Source organism: Vanellus vanellus (genome assembly GCF_965231255.1).
Source record: "Vanellus vanellus genome assembly, chromosome: 7".
NCBI lineage: Eukaryota > Metazoa > Chordata > Aves > Charadriiformes > Charadriidae > Vanellus > Vanellus vanellus.
The window spans coordinates 22,633,121-22,660,074 of NC_138912.1; the positions used below are offsets into that span (position 1 = coordinate 22,633,121).

Sequence of the window (26,954 nt, forward strand, 5' to 3'; positions counted from 1 at the left end):
TTCATGAGGGAAAGCGTCTCTGGCGCTTGGCGGGGAGGGGAATTTCCCTCGGGGTGTCTCGGGGTGGCGGCCCTTTTCCCCGGCCCCACAAAGGCGCTGTTGTACCGCCGGGGCCTGGGCGCGCTGGCGGCTGCCACCCTCTGCCCGGGTTTCTTTCCTCTCCGCCTTCCCCCCAAGTGCTGTCCCGTTCCCCGCTGGCCTCGGGGCCCCAGCCCGGACACCGATAGGGGCACACCCACGCCTGGGACCCGCGCCAGCTCCTGCAGCCTCCGCAGGGGGGGGGAGCGGGCAGGACGCTGAGAACAACCCGCCTGGCGGGTTCCTGCCCACAACCAAGATGGCGGCGCGGGGAGCGCGCCAGCAGGGAGCCGCTCTACCCTCCGTGGGCCCGCCTCTATGACTGACTCTCCACCGCGCCGGGAGGGAGCGAGGCCGCGGCGGGGGCGCGCGGGCGATCAGGTGACCCCCCTGCCCCCGCCGGCGGCGCGCGCCCGCCCGGCCCCCCCCTCCTTCCGCAGCATCCCCGGGGGCAGCGGGGCCGGGGGGGTTGGGGGCGGGGGGGGGGGCGACAGGCCGCGGGGAGGGGTGGCGGGCCGGGACCCGGGCACCGGCGGCGGCCTGCGGGGCGCCGCTGCGAGGAGCCAGCCCGCAGCCCCTCGGGGAGGGCAGGAGCCCGAGAAACGCGTGCGTTTGGCTTAGTCCCGGCGCCCGGCAGGTACGGGGAGCCGGCTGCCGCCCGGGGAGAGATACCCGGGGACGGGACGGGGCGTCTGCCCATGTGGGCGAAGGCGTGGGGATGCAGCTGCGGGGGGGGGGGGCGGGCGGAGGGGGCATGGCGGGGGGGGGGGGGGGGGGGGGCCGGTCTGCTGGCACAGTTGGCTTCGGGCACTCCGTGGCCAAATTCTCCCCCCCTCACCCCCCTTCCCTCCAGGATAATTGCTGCCCGGTGGGGAGGGAGAACAGAGACAGAGGAAATAAATAACACCCCAGAGTTGCTGATCCCGGAGGTGTAATGTTGTAGCTGCGGGTCCGTGCCAGCCGCCCACCCAGCGTGGGGCTTGGCGGAGCGCGGGCCCTGCCGACGCGCCGCAAGGACGGCCAAGCAGCCGCGGAGAAACCCGGCGCCCGCGTGCTGGTCTGTCTCATTGGAGCCGCCGGAAAGAAGCTGTGCTTTGCGGTGGCCATGAGGCCACGGGCGCCTTGGGAATATGTCGGTGATGCTCAGAGGCCACTGCAGGCCTCGCCACAGAAATTGTAAACGTTGAAAAACATCCCAGCGTGGCAGTGAGTTGGAGGCTGACAAGTACGCTATTCTCGCATCCAAAAGTTAGCCCTTCACATTGTACATTTTATTCCAAAGGATAAAGATGTACCCTTTGCGTTGGGGGAAACAGCCACAGGTGACACAAAGCATAAAGACGCCGACATACAGAGAACAATTCTGTTGTGCTCCAGCTGATTCAGCTTTCCTTTCCCATAGAGGACTCCCTCGCTCATGGCTTGGGCTGAGCAGCCGTAGGATGGGCCATCGACTCTTCTGCGGGCACTGAAGTGACTTGTGAACACGGCCGAGAGCCGAGGTCCTCGCACAGGCGCTACTCCTGCTCAGGTAAGGGCTCCACACCAGCAGAGCAGCACCCGAGTGCAGCCCTCCAGCATAGATCTGTGAGGGAGGGAAGAGCCTGGCCAGTGGCGTCGCTATCTTCTATTACTGTAATTTAGTGGGACTAAGTTATTACCAAAAGTCTTATTTTAGTGTTCGAGCATTAAGCAGTTAATTGTGTTAATGTGCACAATGACCTCGGCCTGCTTTCCCATAGCAACCACACTGTGAAAGTCCTTTCAGGGACTTCTTTAGCAAGCAAAACAAAAAATGGGAGCACCGAAATTACGTCTGTAAGGTGTTACTCAGCCTGGAAAACTTTCTCTTAAGCCAGCAAAGTTTCAGGAGGTAAAGCAGTTCAGTGGAATATAGCCACAGCTCGGTCTCTGTCCTGCAGATGTGGCTTTTGAGAGATTTCCTTTGAGGCTGTATGTCACAGGCTACACTGAGAGCTCCTTGTATCCCAGGGATCCACACTTCCCCAAGCACAGACAAACGTGTGTGCGCGTGCACACAGACCTGCACGAGACGTGCTCTGTGTTTTCTTATAGCAAGTTTCTAGAGAGAGCACAGTGAACCATCCCCGTCCCATTACTTCCTTGTTTGAGAATAATGACTGAAAAGTGAGCAAAAGGAACCTTCTCAAGGTGTTCCAGTCAATCCCTCAGCCAGATCAGACTTACCTAAACTTTCTCTAGCCTGTTCTGAGAAACACCCAAGGCGTACAACACCCATCTCCTTCCACATGGGGAAACCTCAGCTCATTGGTAGGCAAATTTATGATCTCATAAAAGTTGTTATACATCCAAATGGCTGTTCCTCTTAGTTCAGAAACATTTTCCTAAATTGCTCTCCTCAAGTCTATCTTGTTAATATAAAGTCCAGGGCACAATCAATCATTCCAATCGCATCACATTGACCATTTGAGAATGATTACTGAAATTTGGATTGAAAGAGCCTTCAGAAATGATCTAGCTATGTGCAAACATTTCAGATTATCGCCTTTTTTTTTCTTTAAGGAAGTCAGATTCATATGAATTGTACAAAAAGAAGCCAACTTTTTTTGAATATAGTATAAGTAGATATTTCAGACACCACAAGGATAATGATATTTTTAGAAGCACATTATTTCTGCAGCTGTTTTACAGAAAAAAGCCCAACAAATTTGACATTAATGTGTTAGGAAGAAAAATGCAAGGGTGATGGAGATTACCAGATTCTCAAGACAGACAGTAGGGTGGCAAACTTTATTGAGCTGCTGGCCAAACTATCTAGTACAGAAAATGAACGATTTTCAAATTCGCATTTTGAGAACTGATACCACTTTTCTCTGCCTGAGGTGAGGAAATACGTATGCCATGCAATATTATGTAGATCAAGTGAGCACTCCTGGTATTTCCAAACAACCCTGTCTTAATGAGATGACATACAATGCTCCACTACTCACTCTTTAATAATAAACCTCGGTGCTTAAAGACTGTCTGAAAAGTGGCAGGGATTTTCAAGGGTTGAAGGTGTCTTGTTCTGACAGTGCAAAACTGTGAGGCTCTAGCTGAGGGCAGAGCAATAGGAATACAATTTCTAGACCATATGTTTTAAAAAATAGATTCTGTGCAACATGTTAAGCAGAGCTCATATTATAATGACAAATACAGAAGGACTTTCATAGGTATGTTTCAATCAGCTGACAACTACTGAAGTGATCTTAAAATCCACATTGCAATTACGGCTGGAAGTTTGAAATCACAGTAATACCTTTTCAGTAAAATTGAGCTTTCAGGAGAGTGATTTCTCCTGCCTTTGGGCTTTAAATCATTCTTTGCTTTATAAATCACTCCTCCACAAAACTCGGCACATAGGATAAGCCCTTCTAGTAAATCTCCCCCTTAACTATTGCAGGTGACCACTTGAAAAATGTTGCACTTGAAGGTAAAGTACATAAGGTAGTTTGGTGTCCTGAGTTCTGTAATTCCAAACTTGGCTATGTGGGGAGGAACATGCAGCAACATCAGTTTGTTCCTTGAAGAATCTATTTTAAAATGTTTATATAAAGTTTTTAATCAGCTCCCTTTATTTCAACAAGATACCCACCGAATCTGAAAGGCCGGAGGACCTTCAGGACTTGTCTTCCACAAACCTCATTCAGCCAAGACCATTGTGCACTACAGATCCCCCAGATGTTAAGTTTTGTAAGGACAGTCTCTTTACTGGGGAATAAAATCTCTCCTCTGTAACAATAAATGGTTGAATGCAAGCACGTTTGTCTCTATTGCTGCGTCTCATTTTATAGGAGCAGAGATGGGTTCTTCAGGTGAAAGGGGGATGACTGACCTTTGAAGAAATACTTCTGTCATTTAAAGGGTTTCCTTTCTTCAAAGGCAGGCTAAAGGTGGCAGCTTGCCTTCTCTGTATGTAAACCTTAAATCCAAGTGTGCTGGTGGATGGATTTGTCTGAGATTTATACCATTTAACCATTTATACCCAATAGTTAAAACCTGCTGCCTTCTTTCCACTCGCAGACACAAGGAAATAGTTTTTGTTCAGATACAGCATGTTAACTCCACAGGAAAATGCCTGAATATTTTCAAACACTTCACACCAGCATTTCTTGTGGTTGTCAGAGGTCAGGGAATGGATTCAACACCAGTTAGTGCCTGGCCATAGCTATGATGCTCCTACTGCTGAATTATATTTTTCTGTGTTTCTCTTGTCCCAGTCTGACACTTGCCTCAAGTGCCTTTGATTAAGGAGATGAGTGACTTTGCCTGTTCTATTGATCAGAATAAATTACCAGCAGCTAATTTATGGACCTCACAAAAGCACCTTTGACATGGTGAATTGTGCTGTTGTTCAGGTAATAGGGTTGTCAGGAAATGTTATTGGTTACTATACAGCTATCTCTTATAGAATATGGGCCTGTTTCGTGGAAATGGACAGAAACTTTCAGACTTCCAGTTCCCAGGATTTCATGAAGACTGAGGAAGAAGGAAATAAGCGTTCTTCTTGATAGTAGTGACTGTAGTAAGAACATTTTGACTGCTGTATGTTGATTTCCCATCCCTGATTTCTGTAAAAAAAAAAAAAAAAAATTACTTTTCTTGTACTTGCAAGTTCAGGGGGCTTGGTGGTTGCCAATTTGCAGATTCAGCTTAAAATGAGGGGAAAAATTTGCTGCTTAGGATGGTATTCTTGCCAACAGTGAGATTCAAAATCTTATCATTGGCTTTTTGATGTCTGAGAAGAACAAAGCTCACCTTTTTTGCTGTGTATGTTGCAAAGATGACAAAGATAAACCTCATTCTGTCACAGCACTAGAGAACACACAAAACGCACAGAAACAACAAATGGGCAGCGGGAAGGTGTTTTGGCACGTGGTTGTTTTTGCATCCAGCTTCCACGTTTGCAGGCTATTACATCTGCAAAAGTGAGAAAAATGCAAGCAAAGGATCCTCGTGAGGCTGAAAAATAAAAGCAGCACAGGATCTCAGGGGCTCACTTTGGGCATTTGCATGAAGAGCTCCTACCTGAAAAAGTCTGGGCTGTTGTTTCCCTCTAATACTGTGAAATGGGAATTTTCTAATTGAAATTACAGGAGCCTAAGAAATTTTTTAGCTTAAGACAGAAATGGCAAACAAATAATCCTTTCTGATGATACCTTCCTCTAGCTGTTTCTGGACGTGCTGTGTTTGAATACAGGTATGTTGGTCATGTAGTGGTACAGAATTTTTAGCTTACTGTTCATTGCCTCAGGTGAGAGGCAGATGTAAAGAGGGGTTTGTTTTCTTTTTTAGGTACTGGATCTAGATCAGCAGGAGGGTTAATACTAATAGTAGCTGCAGGAAAGTTTAGGTGATTAGGTGGCTTTTGTGTTTAGCTTTCAACACAGTGAAAATCAGGGCAGCTCTTCTATATGAATATATCTCACTGTTCATGTCCCGCTGCTGTGAGGTTCTCTCTGTATTTGTCTCCCTACTGCCCCAAGGGAATGGCACTGACGCAGGGATTCAGTAAGAGTTGGTCCTTCAGGCAGCAAAACCTGTGTCTGTTCAAAGCTCTGAAGAGTAGAAGAGCACAAACTGGGAATACGTTGTGGGGAATCACTGCAGGGAGATGCAATGTGGGATGCTGTATACCCAGCAGAGCACTTTTGTGTAAGCTTTCTCCTTCAATAGCAAGATTCAAATCCCTAGAGCCTCAGTGTGACCATAGCTAGAGGCAGGTCCAGCTGGCTTGGGCAAGCTCCCTGGGTCAGTCACAGAGAAGCGCGTGTGTGCTCTGGGCACCCTCAGTGGTGGCCAAGCGCAGTGCAGAGCTTGAATGGGCCTCTAGATTGCAGATGGCCCTGCCGACAGGCTGCTGGGCTTTGGTTCTCCCTAGGTCCTGCAAGAGCAGTGCTGAATGCTACGGGGTGGTTTTGTTTATATCCTGTGAGCTCTGGAAGCCTCATCTTGGGAAATGCCAAACCTTTTTGATTCCCATGGGAACATGAGAATGGTCTTGTGGCAACCCACATGACTGCTTCATGAGTTCTGTGTCAAACAGACCTGGTCAGGTCCTGGTGTGGTTGGAATGAAAGAACTGCACTGGTGGGAGCATGGTGACCTTTGGAAGCTCTCTGGCTGATGAACACATCATTTTGTCTATGTGCAGGGCTGGTTTCCTTCCTCAGAAGAACTCTGTGCTTACACCAGGAGTTTGTCCACCCAGCAGCTTTGTAGACCCCAGGGGGAAAGAATGGTTAAGGAATGGCTTTTCTCTGCCCGATTCAGTCCAGACCCAGTACTGATGGCTGAAGGAGGGCTGTGGGCAGCGCCCCTCTGCTATTGCTTCTGTAGGAGCTCTGTGATTCTTAGAACTCCCCTGAGTTTGGGGTTATCAAGCACCCCTTGTTGCAGCTGCATCTACTACAGAATGGCTCATTTAGTGAGCACAACAACAGGCTCCTGTTTGGGTGGGATTCCACTGGCAGTCCATGCCTGACCTGGAGACCTTTGATATTTTGGCTGGCAGACTAGTTGTCTGTGCCCTGCTTGGTATTTCCCTGTAAAATATGCTCTAGGTTGTCCTTTCTTTAGGAGCCATTACCCTTCCTCCCACTCGTTCCTGAGTCCAAGCATCACTGCGAATGCTCTTAGCTGGAAGGTCCACCCCTTTCTGCACTGAGCATGCAAATCCACTGTCCGCTGCTTCCTCGCCAGACAGCACAGCGTTCCAGCTCAAAAGGTGTCTCTGAGGTCCTGCAGCTGGACACATCTGCATTTCCCGCTTTGCTTCCTGGAAAGGGCATTTTAAATGTACAGTACAGCTGCATGCTGCCAGCATCAACACGAGCCAGAGAGGCCCCAGATACTGTGCTGCTTTGGACTGGTATTTTCAGGGGATCCTCGTACTGCTGCTTTTTGTGGATATCTGCCTGCTGTTACCCAGGGATGACAGGACATACTGGAGGAGTTTATGAATTGTTCTGATGGGAAGAGCACACTTGCCTATACCGTACCTACCTTTTGATCTTGGTGATATTTTGATCTGCTGCCTTTGAAATTACATGGAGTTTTCTTTTTCCTCCTCTTTTTTAGAGAAAAAGGTTTAGAGAGACATGGAGCTTGAAAGGATCATTCGAGACACACTGACATGCTTCATCCAATCTCACATCCCTGCAGCAGACCTCAGGTATGTTGAGATAGGAAGATCCAATATCATTGTTCTGTCTTGAACTCTGCATTAATTGTCCCTCTACACATTATACTGAACTCTGTAGTTTCCCTGTACTTGGTGTTGCTTTTTCTTAAGTCAGATCCAGGATGCAGGTAATTTGCACAGGCTCTGATGGGAACGCTTGAATAACTATCATTTAGCATTGCAATCTAGCAATGTCATTTCTTTGACGACCAAGATGATTAATTTCCTGTCCGGTAATACCCATTAGAATATGGGATTCCCTTCATTCCAGAGTGCTCCCAAAGGGCTTTCTGAGCAGCATAATGCTATGTCAGGGCTCTTCCTATTTTGAACTCTGCCTGCATGCAGAGATACAGCCACCTTGAGGCTGGAACACAGCAGCTAGTTGTGCAGCCTGTGGCCGCAGCGACACAAGTGTGGAGAGCAGCAAGCAGATAACACTGCATCCCGTAGAAATTGCAACTTGACAGAATACAATGACCATACCTGAAACACCAGTCAGCATAGAAAAGTCAGGGTTTGAGCACTTGGAATATTTTGGTTAGCTCAGCTGAAGCACTTATAGGAGCACAGCCTCTGGGCTGCCCAGTGCTGCCCAGGAAGCAGGATGGCATGTAGGATTTTATCCATAAACGCTGCCCACTTGACTACTGACCAACTGCTACCTGGCTTTACTGGTGGCATTTGCCCATAAGATACAGTCCACATAGGTCCTTCTGCTGCTGTATTAGAAAGACACAAGGTTAGGGCGAATGGGAATAGAAAGAAAGAGAGAGAAATAACAGGCCTGTTGACCCTGCTGCCATGCCCTGTGTTCTCTCTTTCTCTAGTGGGATGGATGATGTTTTCTTCTCTTATATCACGGGTGTCCTGGAAGAGCTGGGCTCACCAGAGTCTTCCGAGGAGACTTTTGACATGGACACCTTTGTGGAAATGATGGAGGCGTATATCCCTGGTTTTGCAGAAATCCACAGGTACGTGAACGTTACTGCTTTGTATGTGCATGCCATGTGCTGGGGGCCTGGACCCAAGCCCCTCAGTACCATAAAGTCTTTTTTTTATACCCAGTTGAAGATGTATTAGTAACAAACCCATGCCATTATGATTAAGTCAGTCTTTGCCTAAATACACAGATGGTAATCCCAGTATAGTTTGCAAGTAGGTCCTTGGCCATCTGAAATACCAGCTTATTTTATTGGGCTTCCTGTCAAGCCTTGTCTTTCTATGAAGAGGTAGCAGAGTAGGGTAGGCTACTGCTTTTATTCCTCACACTAATTATATGGCTTCTGTCTCTTGCAGTGAGGAAGTTTGTGAAATGATGTTCTCCCTCTCAGAAAGGCTTGGTGAAGCTCGCAACAAAGGTGAGTTACACAGTTTCAGCACGAGAAGGTATATTCTGCATGTGTTTTCAGTCTTAGTGTTTGAAATTGAGCACTACCACAGGATAAAATACAATATTGTTTGCCACAGTTAGGATCTCATAAGGTAGCCTGAATTGATTCACGATTTTTTTTTTTTAACGTTCAGTCAGGTTTCTGATAGCAATACATGGAAGGTTTGAGTCATATGGAATACTGTCCAAGACATACTGGAGTGAAAAAAAGTTGATCAGATCTCCAAACACCTCTGTTGAGACCAAATTCAATGTAATAAGGAAGAAATAGCAGATACAGGGCTGCTTGTGGAAATTCTACTGTAGGTTAATTCTGAAAGTGAGGATTTCTGCCTGCCTCTGATAGCCATCTGCCTAAGCAACACTACCACTGGGCAGCCCATGTCAGTTGCATCATCAAATAGAGAATCTAGCTGATTACGTGTGTCACTTCTAAACTTTAAGCATCCTCCAGGCTCACTTTCCATTCACCCATGAACCCTCACGTGGATGCAAAATCAGCAATGATGCGCTCTGGCCTGCACTATGCAGGACTGCAGAAGACTACGCTATCTCAGTGGCCCTTTCTAACCTCAGCATTCACAGATTGGCTGGATTCCTAGATTAATCAGCCCCAAAGGTGCTTCCCACTAAAGAACAGACAGGTGAAGCGCCTGGATGTTAAACCTTTCAGGACACACCAATCTGGATTTTGCTTATCTGGTAACATCACTGCAGTCTTGCGAGAAGGCTACACAATGTAGAACAGATAGTCCTGTCTCTTACTTGCTGCTTTCTTGAACTTGACAAAATCTGCTGCTATGCTCTAGTCCCTTGCATCCCCCCCTTTGAGGATCCTGATATATCCAGAGTGTGGAAGGACAGCACCATCCCAATTTTAGAGAGGACAGAACAGAAGTGAAACGATTTTTCATAAAGTGACACAGAAAGAGCCTGTAAAGAGAGATGCATCAGGTAACCTGATCACAGGATGTGCTGGCTCACGTAGAGCCTGGGGACTCCCAGAGTGTATTCCCAAATTTAAAATCAAAACCACACCTTAATTCAAAGTTAGAGCAAACAGCAGGGAATTCTTAGAAATGTAACAAAAAGACTGTAAGTATCCACAGCCAAAGCGATAGAGAGCTGAGAATTGACAGGTAGAACTGAATTCGCAAGCAGCCCACGCCTGGAAAGCCTGGAAATGCAGCGCTTGGGCGCTCCAGCGTGTGCTAGCACTGCCTTGCTGCAGAAAGGATTTGCTTTGGCATGGATGCACTAGCAATATAATGCCAACAGAAAGCTCAGAGCTCTAGCGTTAGTGGGACTGTTCCTCAAGAGATATCACTATGTCTTTAAGAAAAACCTGGCCAAAAGGCTGTGGAAAGCAGGAGTGAAGCACCTTCTGAAGACCTGACCAAGGGCCAGGAGCCTGGAGCTGGAGCATGCAACGGGGAAAGGCTGTTTACTCCAACAGACGGAGCCAGGGCCCAGGTATGAGCACCCCACAGAGGAGCAGGAGCACTGGGGACAGTCACCCAGCACTAGTCTACCAGCACCACCTGAGGGCATTTTCTGGCTCTGGAAGGAAGCACAGCATAGGCTGTGACACAGCATCACTGGTGTCTGTGATCTCCTCCATTGTATGGCCTGAGCAAGACTGTGTCAGTAAGTGGAAAAAGCAAATTACGTGCTGACGGAAGTGTGAGCCATTGCTCTGTCTCATCCTTTCCAGCCACTGGAAAGGATGAGCCAGAACAGTGGTTGAGAGAGCCTGTCCCAGGGCCCTCAGAGGTCCCACAGAAGCACCATGGGGATCCCTCTGCAGCACTAGCTGGGCTTCGCCATGTTCCTCTAGCCTCACTCCACAGTTTGAGCTGTGTCACTATTTCTCTCCCCAGCTATCACACAGTATCTGCATGGGAAGCAGCCATGTCTGGGTGTCGGTCCTGAAGACGCCGGTCCCTCCCTCAATGACCTTCTGTGTTCTGCACTTGCTGAGCTATACAGCACTGAGTCAGTGGCCCAGCGGTCCTGGTTCTGCAACACTATTCAGCATAACCCATGCTACGGGCATTGCAACACCTGGCAGATCCCACTCACCTTCTTCCCTCATGCACTGCTTGCTGGTTCTGCAGTGCTGATCTCTTCCTGCTCCGCAGTGCAATCATTTTGTGTCCACAGCCTTCTAGAAAATGCTGCTGCTGCTGCGCTTTTTTCCGATGTAGCCACAGGTCACTGTTTAGCAGTCCCTTCCCTTTCTGATCAAAGCACATATAACTTCACAAGGTGAGCAGGTGTTTGATCATTTGTGCTACAGCATCCAGAAAGCTGACTCCTAAGGAGAGATGTAGCATGGCCACACAGTTCACAGCAGCCCTACTTTAAAGAAAGTCAAAATACAGGGGGCAGAGATTAAGGAAGAGTGATGCTTTGGCTTTGCAAAGATACAATCCCCTGTTAGCTTCAGGAAGGGGATTTAGTCATGCTTGTACAGGGAGAGAGCCTTCAGCTAAGGGCAAGCTGAATTTCCTGACAACACAAAACCAGAGGAGTCCTTTCAAGAGCCATCTCCTTGCTGCATCCCCAACTTACCTGTGTCTCTTGCTCCAACTAGGAAGGCGATGACTTGAAGGATGGGGTGGAGCTGCTACTGGAGATGTTCCCCGCTTGTACCGTGAGCCAGGCAGAGAAGGCACTCGCCATGGCCTTGGGGAACTTGGAGGAGGCAGTGCAGTTAATTGTGGAGGAGAAGGTGGAAATTGGCCCAGCGGGTGCGAGTGTGAAGGTACTGTACTCTGAGCTGGGTGGCAGCAGGCCAAGGAGCAGGGCAGAGCTCAGGGACACACATAGGTGTCTCAGCTGTCTGCTGCAAGCAGCTTTGACCGCAGGAACTTTCCACGCAATGAGCCAGGGGGATCACCCAGAGCAACAGCCCCTCTTCCTCCCTTGGCTGAATACAGGCTGTGCCCATGGCTGAGCCAGCACCCCAGCGGAGTTGTGGTGGCACTCCCCTTCTCACGAGGGCTGGAGTGCTGCACCAGCAGCTGGGCTCACAGAGCTGGCAGGGGGGTAGCTGTACACCCCACGTGTTGTGCTACTCACATACCTGCTTTGTCTCCTCCCAGGAACTGGCACGGCCCCGCAGAGCACCCAACCACGAGGAACTAAAACAGGTTATCCTAGAGAAGTAAGTACCCAGCAAAGAACCCCTTATTCTGCTCCTAGTAAAGGTGGAGGTGGCAGTTTGGGGAAGGTCAGAATGATGACAAGGTCTGTAAAGAACTTGGGGTGCATGGTGCTTAGAAAGGATGTTGTGAAGCTGATTTGGGTATCGCTAAACACATCTAAGCACAAATAGAATCATAAGGTGGGAAAAAAAAAAAAAAACCAAAACAAAAAAAACAGGTGCGTGTTTCTTTTAGAGCTCTGGCACAGAAACAGGTTGTGTGCCCCAGATGGGTCACAGCACTGGCTGTGCATGAGGTTTCAGCCTCCTACAGGTATAGTCTAAGTCATAGTACTGTCAGGTGAGGTCCCGGTTAAAGGTTCAAGGCACAAACATCGTGCTGCAGCTCAGGTAACACACGGTGACTTGTAGAACTACAGCAACTCATTCATACTTCCATCCTTGGAGACAGTCCAAACAAGGCTAAAGATATCTTTAAGAGACTGCCTGTACAGCAACACTGGGAAGATTAAATCTCAGTTGCTGAAAGTGTGAATTCAATGCGCTTAAAGAAACCTCTCTGAAGTCCCCCTATGGACTTCTTGGGAATGAAAACGGCTTTAGATTGGTTTACCTTTATTCATTTCCAAAAGCATTTAATTCTCAATAGAACTCATGCTGTGGTTTCATCGATCCACTTTAAGATCTCAGCTTTCACGAGTATCCTCCTGCGGGCATGCAGATTCCATGTGTCTATCCAGCCACGTCTTTTCCACCACTTTACATCCTCCCCAATGACCAAATAAACAGCTGATGGCTAGGGAAGATAAAGCAAGGCAGAATGGCATCCAGGCAGAATTAGCAGTCCCTGTCCTTGCCCATCTCCTGTGCAGGCTTGTTTCAGAGTAACATGCAAAGGAACAAAAAAGCACCAGCTGCTAGATGTGTTTCTGGGAACTTCATTTTAATGACGTTTTGGCAACATCCTGTACTTTAAACATCACTCAAGCACAGGTACAGAGAGCAGATCACCATAGCTGAAGATACACAGGAGCAACTATTCTAGCTACTGAGGCAGAAGTCATGGTCAGCTGTGCTGTCCACCTACTAAACCAGCACCAAAGTCTCAAGAGTATTAACTCAGCAGTACCGCAAGCAAGTGCTTAGACCCTGATGTTTTAGTCACACAGGGAATGAGGTGATGCTTTTATGAAGTTGCTTCCAGCACAGACCTGTTTTCTAGTCAAGTAGCATGTGGAGTGTGAGAGGAATGCCATCTCTTCCAGGTAGAAGCAGCCAGCTTGGTCCTATAATCCCACCTCTGTCTCCTCTGGCTGCCATCACTCGGGCTGAGAAGGAGCAAAGCTGCACCAGTGGCAGAGCAGACCAGACCTCAGCACCTCTCTCAGTTCTGCAGGGGCTATCGGCATTCTCAACAGCCCAAGTTTCCAATACCCTTCACATACAGCCAAAGATACTACTCCAGGAGAATCCTGCTGTATTCTTACCAGAAGGTTGACACACTTCTTGCCTGTTTGATCCAGAGGGGAACGTTAAGTATTCCTAGCTGCAATCTAGGCAAGTAGGGCACATTGCACAGCCACAAACCAGCCAGGAGAGAAAGGACTAGGGCTATTCACAGCCTGTGTCAGTACATGTTACAGTGCTCACTAAATGCTCATTGTGTTCCAGATACATGATGGTGGATAGTGCAGATGATCAGAAAACACATCGGCCAGCTCCACCCAAAGAGGTAAGAAGAGCTTTCCCAGCTCACCAGCAGTTTCAATGTCCTTTGGCTACGAGGTTTAAAAATCAGGCTGCAAGTCCAAAAAGCAAAGGGGCAGGCCAAAGGCAGGACAGTTCACAAAGCTTGCTAGTCAGCAAAGAGGGAAGATTAGCTTAACTTAAGGTGCTGCAGGGTCTGTCAGTTTGTCCCATTCCTGACTAGCATGGCTCCTGCTCCCCCCCATCAGATAGCTTCCTTCCCAGTTTTGGCCAAGATTCCCAACACAAAGGATGGGTAAAGCAGCCCACCCCAGCCTTCCTGCACCCACCCCCTAGAGGACAGCTCTGCTTCTGCTTGTCCCCTCCCTTTCCCTGGCAGCACAGCTGTGCATCCATTTGTCTTTCCAGGCTCCCAAGAAGTTGATCCGCTATATCGATAACCAGGTGGTGAGTACAAAGGGAGAGAGGTACAAAGACATCAAGAAGCCTGAGAGCGAGGAGATGAAGAGAACCTACATCAGCCTCAAACCAGCCAGGAAGTACAAGTTCCACTGACAGCCAGGCCCTCCTGCTCAACCTCCACCTCACTCGCCAGGCATGGCAGGATGGACACATGGCAGTAGGGATGAGGGGGACTCCTCCACCTGCCACTAACTGGAACTAACCTGGGAGCCAGCACATTGCTTTCAGCTTCCTCAACTAACCCAGCTGACAAGGAGGAGCTTTCTCTCCTTGTGTAGCTGTCCCTCTGCCCTCAGGGGCACACCACAGCGGCTCTCTGAGGCCTGGGCATTCTCTGCTATTCCTTGCATGGGACGTTTTTAGATCTAAGATGTGGCTTGTGCTTTTGCAGCAAGCTTTTTACACATCTGTGTGCACTGTTGCTTTAAATTGAGTGCCAGTGTTAATAAAGATGATGTGAGTTTGTGTGTAGTTGAGCCAGAGCATGCACATGCTTTAAGGACATCACCTCCAATCCCTCCTGGGGCCAAAGATAGGAGCAGGGTCATCCTCTCTTCCCCTAATTACTCTCTTCATTGTGTTCACCACAAGATGTGGCTGCTCTTTGGTTAACCACCTAGTGGATACAAGGGCTGAGGCTGAACTCCAGACCAGAACTAAGCTCTCCCTGCCAACACAACCTGCAGCACTCCATAAATACAGCCGTGGCTCCTGCCATTTTTCACCACTGTTGAGTGTGAAAGCTCCAGCCACGCGAGATGGAGCGGGATATAGTAGCCCGCCTGTGCACTACTGAAACGTTAAGCCAAAAGCTGGAAGAAACAAATGGCAATGACCAACTGCTTTCAGTGACAGCACCGCTAGGTTTGGTGTTTGACAGTGAAGCTGCAGTTAGGAACGTGTTCCCCCTGAAAACATCTTGCACCAGCCTAAACTAGTGCCCTAGGCTTGGACACACATGCTACCTGCGCCAGGGCCATGCCAGCCCTTTGGGGCCAGGCTGGCCAGTGGCCACAGGTTGGAGCTGGGCTCACTCTGCCCCCCTCCCAGAGCCCAGAGGGACCAGCCCTCTCTCAAGAGGAGGGCTGGAGGCTGTTCTCCTTTCTGCTCCAGCTGGCCTGGTTTGTTCCACAGCTCTGCTGGCATGCCCTGCACACCCACTCCAGAGGTGACAGTCCTCATCAAACACTCTCCTGCTCTCTGGACAGCTGCCACTTAGAGATTTAAAATACAACAAATAATAAATCCTACCTATTAGCTGGCCTGGCCAAGGCCTGTTCAGCACCATGGTGTTCCTGCAAGTCACTCGCTCTCTCCACACCACTGCAGAGGGAGTTACTTTCCCTGGAGGCACCAATGAAGCCCACTCATGAACACCCAGTGGCTGCTAAACAGCCCCAGAGGAAAGAGTGAGCCCCACTTGGGCCAGCCAGCCTTGCCAACGGGACCAACCTCTCCCTCTGCACGTCTCCGCAGCAGCCGGTTCCGGCATCCTCCTGGGATCCCAGCGTTGTGTCAGTCCCCCCCTCCCCAGCAGCAGCAGTTCTAGATCTGGAGGTTGATGAAAGGGGCGAAGCCAACCACGTCCTGCAGGAGAACAAGAGCCCTCTGCAGCGGAGGCTCCACATCCAGCTCTACCCCACGGCTTCGGAGGATGCTCAGGCTGGACTCAGCCACGTTGTGGCAATGCTTCACCTTCAGCGAGCGCAGCTTTGGACAGTACTCAGCCAGGACCCTGCCAAGAAAGAGAGCACATGCAGGTTGCAAGCCAGGACTCCTGAGCGCATCACTCACCCTATTCTCTACTCCCAGCAGCCCAGTGCTCACGACTGTGCCGTACATGCACCATCCTTTAGGAGCAGCACCCTGGTGGTCTGAGAGAAACTCAAGGGACACAGTCAGATCCCAGACCTACCCTCTCTGACATGCTCAGGAATTTGCTGTTAGTAGCACACAGTAGGCTCTCCTGAAAGGCCTGCTAGTGGCTTCTACCCCAGACTGAGCTCTCATTGCTTTCAGCATAAGGAAATCTGACTTTTCTCTCTGGTTCTCTTCCTCTCCCAGCCCCAGACACCTGCCATCCCAATCCCAGCTCCCCATGTTGCTCAGTACCTGATGGAGTCATTCTTGACTCGCAGACACCCTGTGAGGTCCAGGTGCTCCAGCTCAGGGCAGCACTTGGCAATCTCCTCGACTGCCACGTCGCCCACATTGGCGTTGACAGCCAGTGACAGAGACTTGAGCCTGCTGCACTTCTGCACCAGGTAGCAGATGGCCTCGTCCTTCAGCTGGCGACAGGCCGTCAGGTCCACAGCCTCCAGCGCCTTGCAGTGGTCTGCCAGGCTGCGCAAGGACAGGCTGTCCACCCACTCGCAGTGAGCCAGGGAGAGGCAGCGCAGGTTGGGGCAGCTCAGCGAGATGGCCACCAGCGCATGGCGGCTGAGCTGGGCACAGCCCTTCAGCTGGATCTGGTGCAGGTGGTGGTTCTGCCCGATGACCGGGAGCAGCTCCCTGTCTGTCAGCCAGTCGGAGCAGTTCTGGAGCGCCAACTGCTGCAATACTTCGTTGTCCTTCAACAGGTTAACAAAAGCAGCTCTAGGGATGGCAGGTCCAATCTGCATGGAAAACCCAGGAACAATGAGGCATTCTCCAGGGTTTCAGATCAGCCTGGCTCAGCCTGATCCTCACCAAAGACTCTCTCCCCTCCTCTCACCCACTGTGACAGAGGTGACCAAAGCCACCCTCTCCTCATCCCAGGGCAAACCCTGCCGTCAGGCTCTCCTCCCTTTGTGCCAAGGCTATTGCCACAAACTAGAAGACACTGGCTTCTCCATCCCCCATCATCACCCCTGTATTTATGTACTCCTGATGAGCTCCACACCTCTGCTCTCCAAATACTCTTTGCCAGACTGCTCTGTGCCCTCACTGAACAGCAGCCACTCCTGTCTTTCCAATTCCCAGGCAGTCTCTCGGAGGGCCTGCACAAGCTTTCCCTCAAGACCAGGCACAGAGTTATCTCTGGTCAGAACCACCCTATTGCACAACCTCCATGAGGACTGACAAGCCATGCCACTCTGGAGCTGGCCTGTGTTTCTGCCAGTCAGTGCCCCATAATGGCCTAGGTGGAGCTTTCAAGCTCACTCCTCCCAAGGCCTCTTGCTAAAGTCAGTGGCATTGCTGGGCCCTGAATCACCACCTCTCCTCCCTGAGCCCATCTGTCCAGTCTGACACCTGAGACATTAACCCAAGCTCCTGAGCAGAAACCAGCCTCCTTGACGAGGGCTTCTTCTCCCCACATAGTCAGATGCTCCCCTGTTAGCTCCAGAGCAGTAGAACATCTGTGCCTCCCCCAGCCTCAGAGCCATCCGATACCTGGCTTGAGTCAAAGCAGCGCATGTTGGCCAGGTACAGCTGGATGAGAGACTGGAACGACTTGCTGACCCTCTGCAGGCTCAGGAGCTGCTGCAGTGGCAGATGACAGAGGATATGTGGAACCAAGATGTCTTCCCAGGGCAGGTCCAGGAGGCATCCCCTGGAGGGGGTCAGACTCATCATCAGACGCCAGGGAGCCAGGCTACGGTGAAAGCCAGGCTAGATCACCTCACACCTACTGCCGGGTGCCTCTAGGAGGAACAGCCAGAAAGCAAGACTCAGCAATGTCTCCCGCAGTCAGCCCACAGGGTAAAACCCTTCCCTAGCCACCAGCAGGGCACGCACCTGCCACCTGCGTCACCTCCTCCCCAGCCTGGGACGTTCACTGCTCAGGCATCCGAGTCCACCTGCCCGCACTGCCCTCCAGGAGAGCTCGGGTGGGGCTTTCCACCAGCTCCTTACAGAGTCCTTGTCCCTCAGCAGGGCAGCAAGTGACTGCTGCAGCATTACCGCACCACCCGCACGGTGGCTGTGCCCAGCCTCCACGTCTAAGCATCACTCTAGCGGGCAGCTGCTCCCCTGCACCCAGTGCCGAGCAACGCGGCCACCTTGCGAGGGGCAGAGGGCACCTGCCCCTTCCCGTGAGGAGCAACATGGCTCCGGACTGCCCCCCGACAGCTCCCCCCCCGGGGAGCGGGGACGCGGCTCCTCTGCAGAGGTGAGGCCGCAGCCCCGGGCGGCGAAGGGAAGGGCAGGAACCGAGTCTAACCACTGCCTCCCCCGACTGCTCGGCCCCAGCAGAACCGACAGCTGGGGGGGGGGGGGGGGGGGGGGGGGGGCTCACCCGCGGCCATTCCTCCCCGCCGCCCCACGGGCCCCCGCTCGGCCCCGGAGCCGCCCCCGGGCCCGGCTCCCGGGCTGCCCCGCCAGGGCCGTGCACGCAGACACCCCCCATCCCGCAGGGCCCCGTGGCGAAGCGGCAGCCGTGCCCCAGCCGCCTCCCCCTGCCACCACCGCTGCCGGCCCGGTACCTGCTGCTCCGCCGGTCGCTCCATACAGCCGCGCCTGATCCCACCCCCGACGCCGGCGTCCCGGGCGCGACGTCACGCCGGCGGGCGGAAGTGCGCGCGTCCCCACCGCCCCGCCTCTCCCCGCCCGGCCCCGCACCCTTACCTCGCCCTGGTGGCAGCGCGCGGGTTATCGGGACCGGGCGGGAGGCACGGGTGCACCCGGGCAACGGCAGCCCTTCGGGGTGCCGGGGAGCGACTCCGGCGCTGCGGGCGGGCCAGCGGGGCCCGGCGGTGACAGGTCCCACCGGTGCCCTAGCGGCTCCCGCAGGCTGCTCCCTGCGGCGCGGCGCTCACACCGGCCCCGGTACACCAGCTCCCCGTGCGCACCACTTGTCCCAGTTCTCCAGTTATCCCGGTTCCCCAGCGCACGCCAGATCCCCGGTGCGCACCAGTCGTCCCAGTTCCCCACGATCCCAGTCCCCCAGCGCACACCGGTTGCTCCAGCCCCGCGGTTACCCCCATTCCCCGGTGCACACCGGCTGCCCCTGTTCCCCAGCGCACGCCCCAGCCGCCGGCGGGAGGCCCCGCGCATGCGCAGCGCGGCAGGCGCTGTCCGTTCAGCACCACGCGGAGCCGGGACACGCCGGGACCCGCCGCTGCCGGTGAGCGACGGCCCCGCCCCCCGGCCCCGCCAGACACCCCCCCTCCCCCCGGGCCGGTGCAGACCCCCAGACCCCCTGCCCGGCCCCGCCACTCTCCCGGCGGGCTCTGCCGCCCCCTTCCCGCCCGCAGGAGTGGAGGGACCCCCGGGAAAGGCCAGTCCCCGGGGGTCACACTTCTCGCAGCACCCCCGACCGACAGCCGCTGGGCCCCGCTCCTCCGCCGGTACTAGGCTGCCCCCCCTCCTCCAGCGCCTGCGACGGGACGGCGCTGCCCGCACGCGGCCCGCCGCCCCCAGTCCCCGTCTCCCCCACTCCGCCAACTGGCTCCCCGCGTTTCGCTCCCGCGCCGGTGCCCCGCCTGCCCCCGTAGCCCCGGAGAGCCAGTGGTGTCCGTCCCCTTACCGGCAGCCCCCGCGGAGAAGCGGCCCGGTCTCCTGCCGGCGCAGTTGCCATAACGACTCCAGGCAGGGCTCCCGCAGAAAGAGAAGCTGCTGTTTCCCCGTTGCCGGTTTGCGGGCAGGCCCTCTCCGCCTCCCCCTCACACCCTCCCCCCCCCGCGTTGGTACGGCACACCATACCTCGGAACTGGCCCTGGATGGGTGACCCCATCTAGGATCAGAGCCCTGTCACCTTGTGCAGCACCAAGCTGCTGATGGCTGCTGGCAACAGGCACTACACAGCCATCCACCTGGCAAAAGAGCAGGGCCCACATACAGTGAACGAGTCCCAGATCCTTGGTCCCAAACTCCCTGGAACAAGTCCCAGGTTCCCTAGAAAGCAATGACCTGTCTATGCACCCTGGTCTGCTCATTCCTTGCCGACATGGAGTCTGGTTTGGGGAAAGGTCTTCTGAGCCCAGTGCCTGTCCTCTGGGGGTAGATGCCCCCGGGCATGTAGCACCCACCCCTCGAGAGTCCCAGTGGCTTCCTGTGTTAGGACAGTGCTTCTCATTTACAGAAGGACAAGCGAGACAGAGATTTTCAATTTTAAAAGGAAGAAAGGGTTGTCCCAGCCATGGCCTAGGACAACCCTTCCTTCCTCTGAGGTGGGAGCACAAAAAGCTCTGGAATTGCTAATCCTGCTTTTAGACCAAGAAGGTTCATTTTGCCTTCAGGAGGTTTCAGCTCCGCCCTCACCTTGCTCTTGGTTCCTGCTCTGAAATAGAAGTATGGCGTCTGGCAGGGAGTCCCTTAATTTTGTCCCCATAAGTGAATGACTGTGACTGAAGTTGGCTACAAGGAGGCTTTTTGAAATAGTGGTCTTGGTCTGGATAGAAGGTGAGGGAGTACCAGAGAGCAAGGAAGTGCAACGCTCAATTACATCTGGCGTTCACTGAAGGCTTTCTGTGCCAACACAGACCTGGCTTGGAGCCCCCAGCTTGTGTCAAGTCCTTGCTCAGAGGAGCTGTGTTGTGGATTGCTTGTTATCCTTCCTGAGCAACACGTGTGCTGGGCTGGCAAGTGGGACCTGCTCTGCTCCCACACCAAACTCTGTTTATGTTTTTCATTTCCTCTGATCCAGCTGGGCTGAGTCACTTCCCCAGAAGCTTGCTGGTAGCAGAGCTTGGAGGAGAGTGGAGAGTCAGCCATGACGAGTTCCGGGTACCACAAGGAGGTTGGGAGGCACTGTTAAAGCAGAGGCAGAAGTGAGACCCGGCTGTGTTTGGCCTCTGTTTCTTCCCAACCTTTTCCTGGCTTGTGGATGCACAAGCTTGGCTGTGCCCACAGAGAAGGTGAAGGCTCTCCTACCTTTAATATCCAGTGTCAAGGCAGAGCCTCAAGGGCTAGTTAGCACAGGGCCATCTCCCCTGAGCTGCTCACGGGACTGTTCAGGAATCACACCTAATCCAGCTCACTTCAGCCTGCTTTCAGGGCAGCAATCACCCTGCCGGGATGGGGGCACTGCAGCCTCTCAGGCAGCGCTGGCTCTTCTCCAGATGCAGCTCACAGGGTCAGCATTGCCCTGGGAAGCAATGAATAGCTTTCAGATCCAGCAGTCTGAAAACAGGTTCCCCAACACACCACCAAAGCAGGTTCTGTGGAGTGTTTGCTCTGATAAACCTCTTTAGCCCCTAAGCCTAGCGTGGCACTAAATTTGCTGTCTCAGCATTTAGAGGAGTGCAAGCTAGATGGGAAAGAGCAGGGTGAACACGCCAGCTGCGTCAGGGCACAGCAAGGGTGGCTGTTCCTGAAAGGGCAGGGGCCTCACCAGCCAGAGACTGGGCACTTGATACCTGGCTGGTGCCCAGTGAGAGCAACCAGGATCAGACAGAGCCCTACAATCAACAGCCAAGGCTATGGTGATGGGGTAGGGCTGAAGTCCAGATAGACCATTAACCCACAAGGGAGCATCCCAATCAGCAGAGCCCATAGCCCAGCACAAGACTAGCTTAGTTTAGCTAAGCTAAGCTAGAGAGCAGCACCCCCCCAACATGGCTCAACAGGAACTAAGAGCACCAGGCTGAGCTTAGAGTCCCTGGGCCTATGGGCAGGAGTGGTGGTGGCTTCAGGTGAGGGTGCTTAGGGCCACTAAGGTTTATTAGTGCCCCCAGGGCCCTGATAATCTGTTGGTCTGGGGGGGCAGGGGGGGGGAATTAGTAGGTAGGCTTGAGCTTGAGCTAGCGGAGAGGTCTGTGTGATGTATTAGAAGTCCTGGGGTAGTTTCCAGATGTAAAATACTCAGGCTGTTCTCTTTCTTCTTCACAGTTTGGTTGCAGATGCAGAAAGAGCACCAGAGCCTGCTGCTGTGTTGTAGAGGTGTATGCTGAGACATAGCCTTACACCCTCAGGATGTTCAGTGGAGCTAACAACCTAGGACTGCACCAATGGTAAGGGTCCTAAACCAGTATGCTTCTTGTGCCTGTGTCTGTAAAGTGTTCTTGTTTGCAGAGTGGCTGTGGTATGGCTGTACAGCACTGTAGCACAGGGCTTGGGTGGTGTTATCCACTGTAGATTAGAAGTAAAGGGACAAATCAAAGCAGGCAAGCTTGAAGGACCAGAGCTTTGTTCTACTCTGTTACCTTAGTCAAGAGTTGCAGCAAGCTTCTGCCTCTCTGGTGGCATATGCTTTCTCTAAGGTGAGTCTGCATTTTTCTTTAGGTGCTTGCAATTGTCCTTTTTAAGCTTCAGCTGGATGCATGCTTCTAGTTGAGCCCTAATACAGCAAACTGTTTTGCTAAAAGAGCTTTCTGGGTCAGCCCTGATGTTGGGGGGTTCCTTAAGACCAGGGGAATTCACCTTGTCAGTCAAGCAGTAGGATGAGGGCAGAGCCTGGGCTAAAAACTTCCTGCTATAAGCTTGGATAACTGCCAGCTTCTAGATTTTTAAAGAGGATGTGGGAAGGATTATCACAACTGCTCCTGTAAGACCAACCAATTCTCTTAATTTATCTTCTAAAAGGATATTGAAAGGACTGTGGTCCTGTTCATGTGCAAGTCTAATGGTGTCTGTAAGTGCTATGAGTTCAGTGATAAGCCTGGTGGAGACAGGTTGTGAGAGATGAGGAAATGGAGCTGACAGGCACTTAAGTGAACCCAGCTGGCCTGGCTTCGGGGTATGTCCTGTTAGCTCCATGGCACAGTGTGTGCTTGGTGTCACTCAGACAGCCTCAGCTCCTGGCTTACAAGAAAACATGTAGACCTGTTGGAGTGGGTACAGAGGAGGGCCACAAAAGTGATCAGAGGGCTGGAGCACCTCCTCTGGGAGGACAGGCCGAGAGAGTTGGGGTTCAGCCTGGAGAAGAGAAGGCTCTGGGAAGACGTTATTGTGGCCTTTCAGTACTTAAAGGGGGCCTACAGGAAAGACGGGGACAAACTTTTTAGCAGAGCCTGGTCTGACAGGACAAGTTGTAATGGTTTTAAACTAAAAGGAAGATCTAGACTAAATATAAGGAAGAAATGTTTTACAATGAGGGTGGTGAAATGCTGGAACAGCTTTCACAGAGAGGTGGTAGGTGTCCATGTCCCATCTCTGGAAACATTCAAGGTCAGGTTGGATGGAACTCTGAGCAACCTGATCTAGTTGAAGATGTCCCCCCTCATTGCAGGGGGGGTGGACTAGATGACCTTTAAAGGTGGTTTCCAACCCAAACTATTGTATTCTATTTTTTACATATAAAGAGCATGCCCTTTGCAAGATGAATGAGATGATCTTGGAGCTGCTTCCCTTTCAAGGGGGAACTGCGTCTGTCATGACTCACCAGGCAGGTGCCCATCACTTCTGTTTTGTCCCCTTGTAAGACACTGTTTTGGACAAAGTCTGCCTGAAGCTGCCTGTTGCCAGAAGCAGTGCTAGGCCACCCATGGTGCTTGCAGGGCAGCTGGGGAAGTGTATTGCACAGGTGCCTTCAACAAGCAGGGGACACTGGTCAGTCCTGTGGCTCTCCTGTTATCACAGTGAGCACTGATGTCCGGTGAGGGAAAGCAGGGCTCCTGCATCAGGCCTTGAGCTGATCTGTAGTGAAGAGCGACCAAGCTGAGCCCTGGGGGGAGGAAGCAGATTAGCTCACAACAACTGCTGCTGCAGCTTTCTTGTATCTTCCTTGGAAACATATGGTGCTGGCTGCTCTCAGAGCCAGGGCATGGCCTCAGGTCTGATACTGCTGCCACCTTCAGCCTCATGAACATCCCCCTGAAGCAAACACAGACTCCAACCAGCTTCACTGCTGTGAGGCAGTGCTGGTGCCTAGCTGTACTTTTGAAGAGTTTAGAGGAGCAGTTTGGTTTTGACTTCATCCTTTGGGAAGTGGGGGTGAGGTTTAGGGAATTGGGGCTGGAAGGGAGGAGAGTCTTGTGGTTAGAAGAGCTGATGTCAGGTCAGGAATTCCAGGCTTAGCTTCCCAGAGGTGCTCCTGATTTGCCAGCTGATCGTGGGCTAGTCTTCCCTACCTGTGCCCCCTGAATTTTCCTTTGCATTCAAAATGCAGTTCTTACCATGTCAAAGGTGTATTAAGAGGTTCGCTGGGTTTCCTCAAGCCTACCGGTATCCCCAAAGACTGGTGCTGTGGGAGGGTACAACTTACATTTAGGAGATTGATACGGTGCTGTGCCAACACTAACCTGATGCCCAAGGATCTATCACTTTGTATGATGGCTTGGCATCTTGCTGGCTAAACGCCTTTAGCCTTGCAAAGACTTTGGGGGCATTTCCTTTACAGTTTTCTATTAGTCTCAAGTTGGGCAAGAGACAAGGTGTCTTCAAGGACACGAGTAGCTCTGCAGCATTCACTCCTTCAGATGTGAGAGCTGGGTGCATGCAGCACCCCAAAAGTTGAGTAAAGTCTCTCAATGCTGTTTCTCTTTGGACTCTCACCAGGTTCTTTCAAAGGATCTGACTCCATATTCTCTCTGGCTGCAGGATAAGTCTGATACCCTCCATTGCTCTCAGGGTTGGAGTGGACCATAGCTGGACTTCTTGCACAACTTGGTTGTGTGGGAGAAGGCGTTGAGCTCACAGGGCAAACTCTCTTCTTGGTGAGTGCTGAGATGACACAGTGCCACCAAGAGTCACCCTTAAGCTGGTGAAACAGGAACCCATGATGCCTTTAGTTCAGCTCTTCCCCGTATATGCCACCTTCCCCTTTCCCTTATTGAGAAGAGAATCTGACTATCAGTCAGGGCTTTTAAAAAAAAAAAAAAAAAAAAAAAAAAAAAAAGTAAAGCAAGGCCGAGTTGTGCAAGTCAGAGTTGGAAGAGGAATGTGCCTGAGGAGCTCCTAGCTACACACCAGTGCAGGGCTGTTCTGCAGCATCCCCCTCATGAATCCACTGCTTTCAGCATGTCCTTTGCACGTATCTCCATGGGGGCAGATTTTGCTCAGTTACCTCACTGTGCTTGTAATTACTCCTCCTTAAATGACCTTTTAGGGTTTCCACACCTTTCGTACAATTCTGTATGTGACCACATTCTTCCTATGCTGGGTCAGGCTGTGTGCCTGGAGCTTGCTGTCTCTTTTCTGCATAAGGTCTTCCCTGTATTCGTTGCTTTTACTCCCCCTTACACCCTTTCACCTTTGCCCATGTGGGTCTTGAGGCTGAAGGTGGGGGGAAAGGATCACATCTTACTGTTGTGGTGATTAGGTGGAGAGCAGCTCCAGAGATCTGTGCTGCAGCACAAGCTGTGTGTCCTGTGAGGCCACCACAGAGAACTGGTGATTTGGGTTGTTTCAGACTAAATTTGTCTCTTTGGTGCGGTGATTCACCATGGTGAGGTGGGTCTGATGAGTGACCGGCTGGCACCCAGGAAGCTCCGTGGAGAGCACACCCCACCAGCCAGAAATCTCCTGTTTTCCTTGAAGACCATTTTTTCCCTGAGCATCTTTCACCAAGAGATACTCCCACACAATTGTTCCCCTAACTGGTGTGTAGGGAGATTATTTATGGCTCAAGCTGTGCTGTAGCCCCACCTCCCACGTCCTCAGGACAGGTTTTACCACGCCGGCATTTCTGCCTTCATCCTGATGGAGCAGTGCTGGTGCAGGGGGAAGCCCGCTGGCTGTGCTGGTGCTGCCCCAGGGGCTGGGACAGGCTCAGGGGATTTCTGTAGCAGCAGGTGTTCCCGGGGCATTACAGAAACATTTTGTTACAGCTCACCCTGAGGACCAACACACATCTTTCGCTACCTCCTCTCCACGTGTCTGTTCTTCCAAGCCCATATCCCTCCTGCAGGAGGGGGCACTGGCAGTCGGACGGGCAGACAGCAGCTATTCCTTGCATAGGCTGCAGCCTGTGCTGGCTCTTCTCTCTGGTAAGACATTTTGCGGTCTGTGTCTTCTTCCAGAGCGCCTTTCACCCTAAAAAATCCTGCTGTGGTCCCATGTGCCCACCCCACGCAAGGGAGCTGCAAGAGGCACAGGGTGATGCGGGTGTGCTCTCCCCTGATCCAGGTCTGGGCAGGAGCCTGAGATTTAGCGGGGAAGAGGGGTGTGAGTGGTGCAGGCAGGATCTCCAGCACTGCCTTTTTGCCCCGAGCAAGCTATAGAGCATCATTTGTATAACAGACTGTCAAGGAAGGGTATTTTCACCATTTATCCTTAACCACCAGCCTGGTGGGATAACAGATAAGTGCATCAGCCCATTAAAGACTTGGCTTATACTGCAGTGGCTTTTTTAATATACAGCTAGAATGTGGTTGGGTGTTGGCACTGGAGCCAGAAGGCATTAATTAGAGCTGTGTAGTTAAGTCTAGGCCCTGAGGGACCACGTGCAACCTCACTGGTTGCCCTGGAGCCCTCAGTGCAGAGATGAGGGAAGTTCAGCTTCCCTTGCCCTCACTGGGACCCGTCTCCTGCGGGGCTGGAATTGTGATTTCCATGGTGCTTCCAGTGAGCTGGGTGAGGAGCACCTGCCTGCTGGTGGAGCGACTGTGCCCACTTGCAGGGCTATGCTGTGCCCTGAGGCAACTTGGCAGCAGCGAGTCACAGTATGGCCCTTGTGCCCTCTGCAGTGCCTTAAGCACAAGCTGTGCCAAAGGAAACGGCTTTGACAGCTCCCCTGTGCTCAGGGGAGCGGCCCTGAGGTGCACCAGGGGGTTTACACCAAGTGGAGCTGCAGCTGCAGGAGCAGCACCTCTCTAGAGACTGATCTGCGTGCTTTGGGACAGGCTGAGCATCAGCTCCTCCTGGAGCCAGCTGTGGGGGAAGGAGCTCTTGTCTACCTCCTCTCCACCCAAATATCATCTAGATCTGTACTGTTGCCAGGACACTGTGACATCTCAGATTGGTCTCTTCCAAGCAAAAAGGTCATCACTGTGCTGCCCTTGGTGACACCTGTGCCTTTCTGGGTGAGGGAGGGACAGTTGCGTTGCAGGTTTGTGAGGATACCCAAGGGCGATGATGGCAGTAGTTAGAAAACTGGAAGCTGCCTGTGTCCAGGCTTGAGGAACCGGCGGAGACCACGAGGC

General features: G+C 52.3%; 2 protein-coding genes across 3 annotated transcripts; one reads left to right on the plus strand and one right to left on the minus strand.

The window, feature by feature from the left end:
* Window positions 1-357: 357 nt before the first annotated feature.
* Window positions 358-14,484, plus strand: CUEDC2 (CUE domain containing 2). Of its 2 annotated transcripts, none has more exons than XM_082486102.1 (10): window positions 358-459; window positions 1,481-1,609; window positions 7,180-7,273; window positions 8,113-8,256; window positions 8,582-8,643; window positions 10,015-10,148; window positions 11,272-11,442; window positions 11,783-11,844; window positions 13,516-13,576; window positions 13,960-14,484. In XM_082486102.1, the coding sequence occupies exons 3-10, from the start codon at window positions 7,200-7,202 to the stop codon at window positions 14,104-14,106; spliced, it is 855 nt and encodes a 284-aa protein (XP_082342228.1). In that variant the 5' UTR covers window positions 358-459; window positions 1,481-1,609; window positions 7,180-7,199; the 3' UTR covers window positions 14,107-14,484. The 2 variants fall into 2 exon arrangements, with proteins under 2 accessions (XP_082342228.1, XP_082342229.1); XM_082486103.1 differs by lacking the exon at window positions 358-459 and adding an exon at window positions 539-715.
* Window positions 14,485-15,558: 1,074 nt separating this feature from the next.
* FBXL15 (F-box and leucine rich repeat protein 15) lies at window positions 15,559-17,568 on the minus strand (the record flags this gene model as incomplete). The annotated part of the gene is made up of 3 exons (XM_082486101.1): window positions 15,559-15,748; window positions 16,126-16,628; window positions 17,386-17,568. 3 exons carry the CDS (start codon window positions 17,566-17,568, stop codon window positions 15,559-15,561), a joined length of 876 nt encoding a protein of 291 aa, XP_082342227.1.
* Between the last annotated feature and the right edge of the window lie 9,386 nt (window positions 17,569-26,954).

What these genes read in the sequence shown, in the direction of transcription:
- CUEDC2 (XM_082486102.1), top strand. Translation starts at nt 7,200, where the DNA reads ATGGAGCTTGAAAGGATCATTCGAGACACACTGACATGCTTCATCCAA. An exon ending in TGGTGAAGCTCGCAACAAAG is followed by an intron (nt 8,644 to 10,014) that starts GTGAGTTACACA and finishes TATGTCTTTAAG; the next exon opens with AAAAACCTGGCCAAAAGGCT. An exon ending in CAGCGGGTGCGAGTGTGAAG is followed by an intron (nt 11,443 to 11,782) that starts GTACTGTACTCT and finishes GTCTCCTCCCAG; the next exon opens with GAACTGGCACGGCCCCGCAG.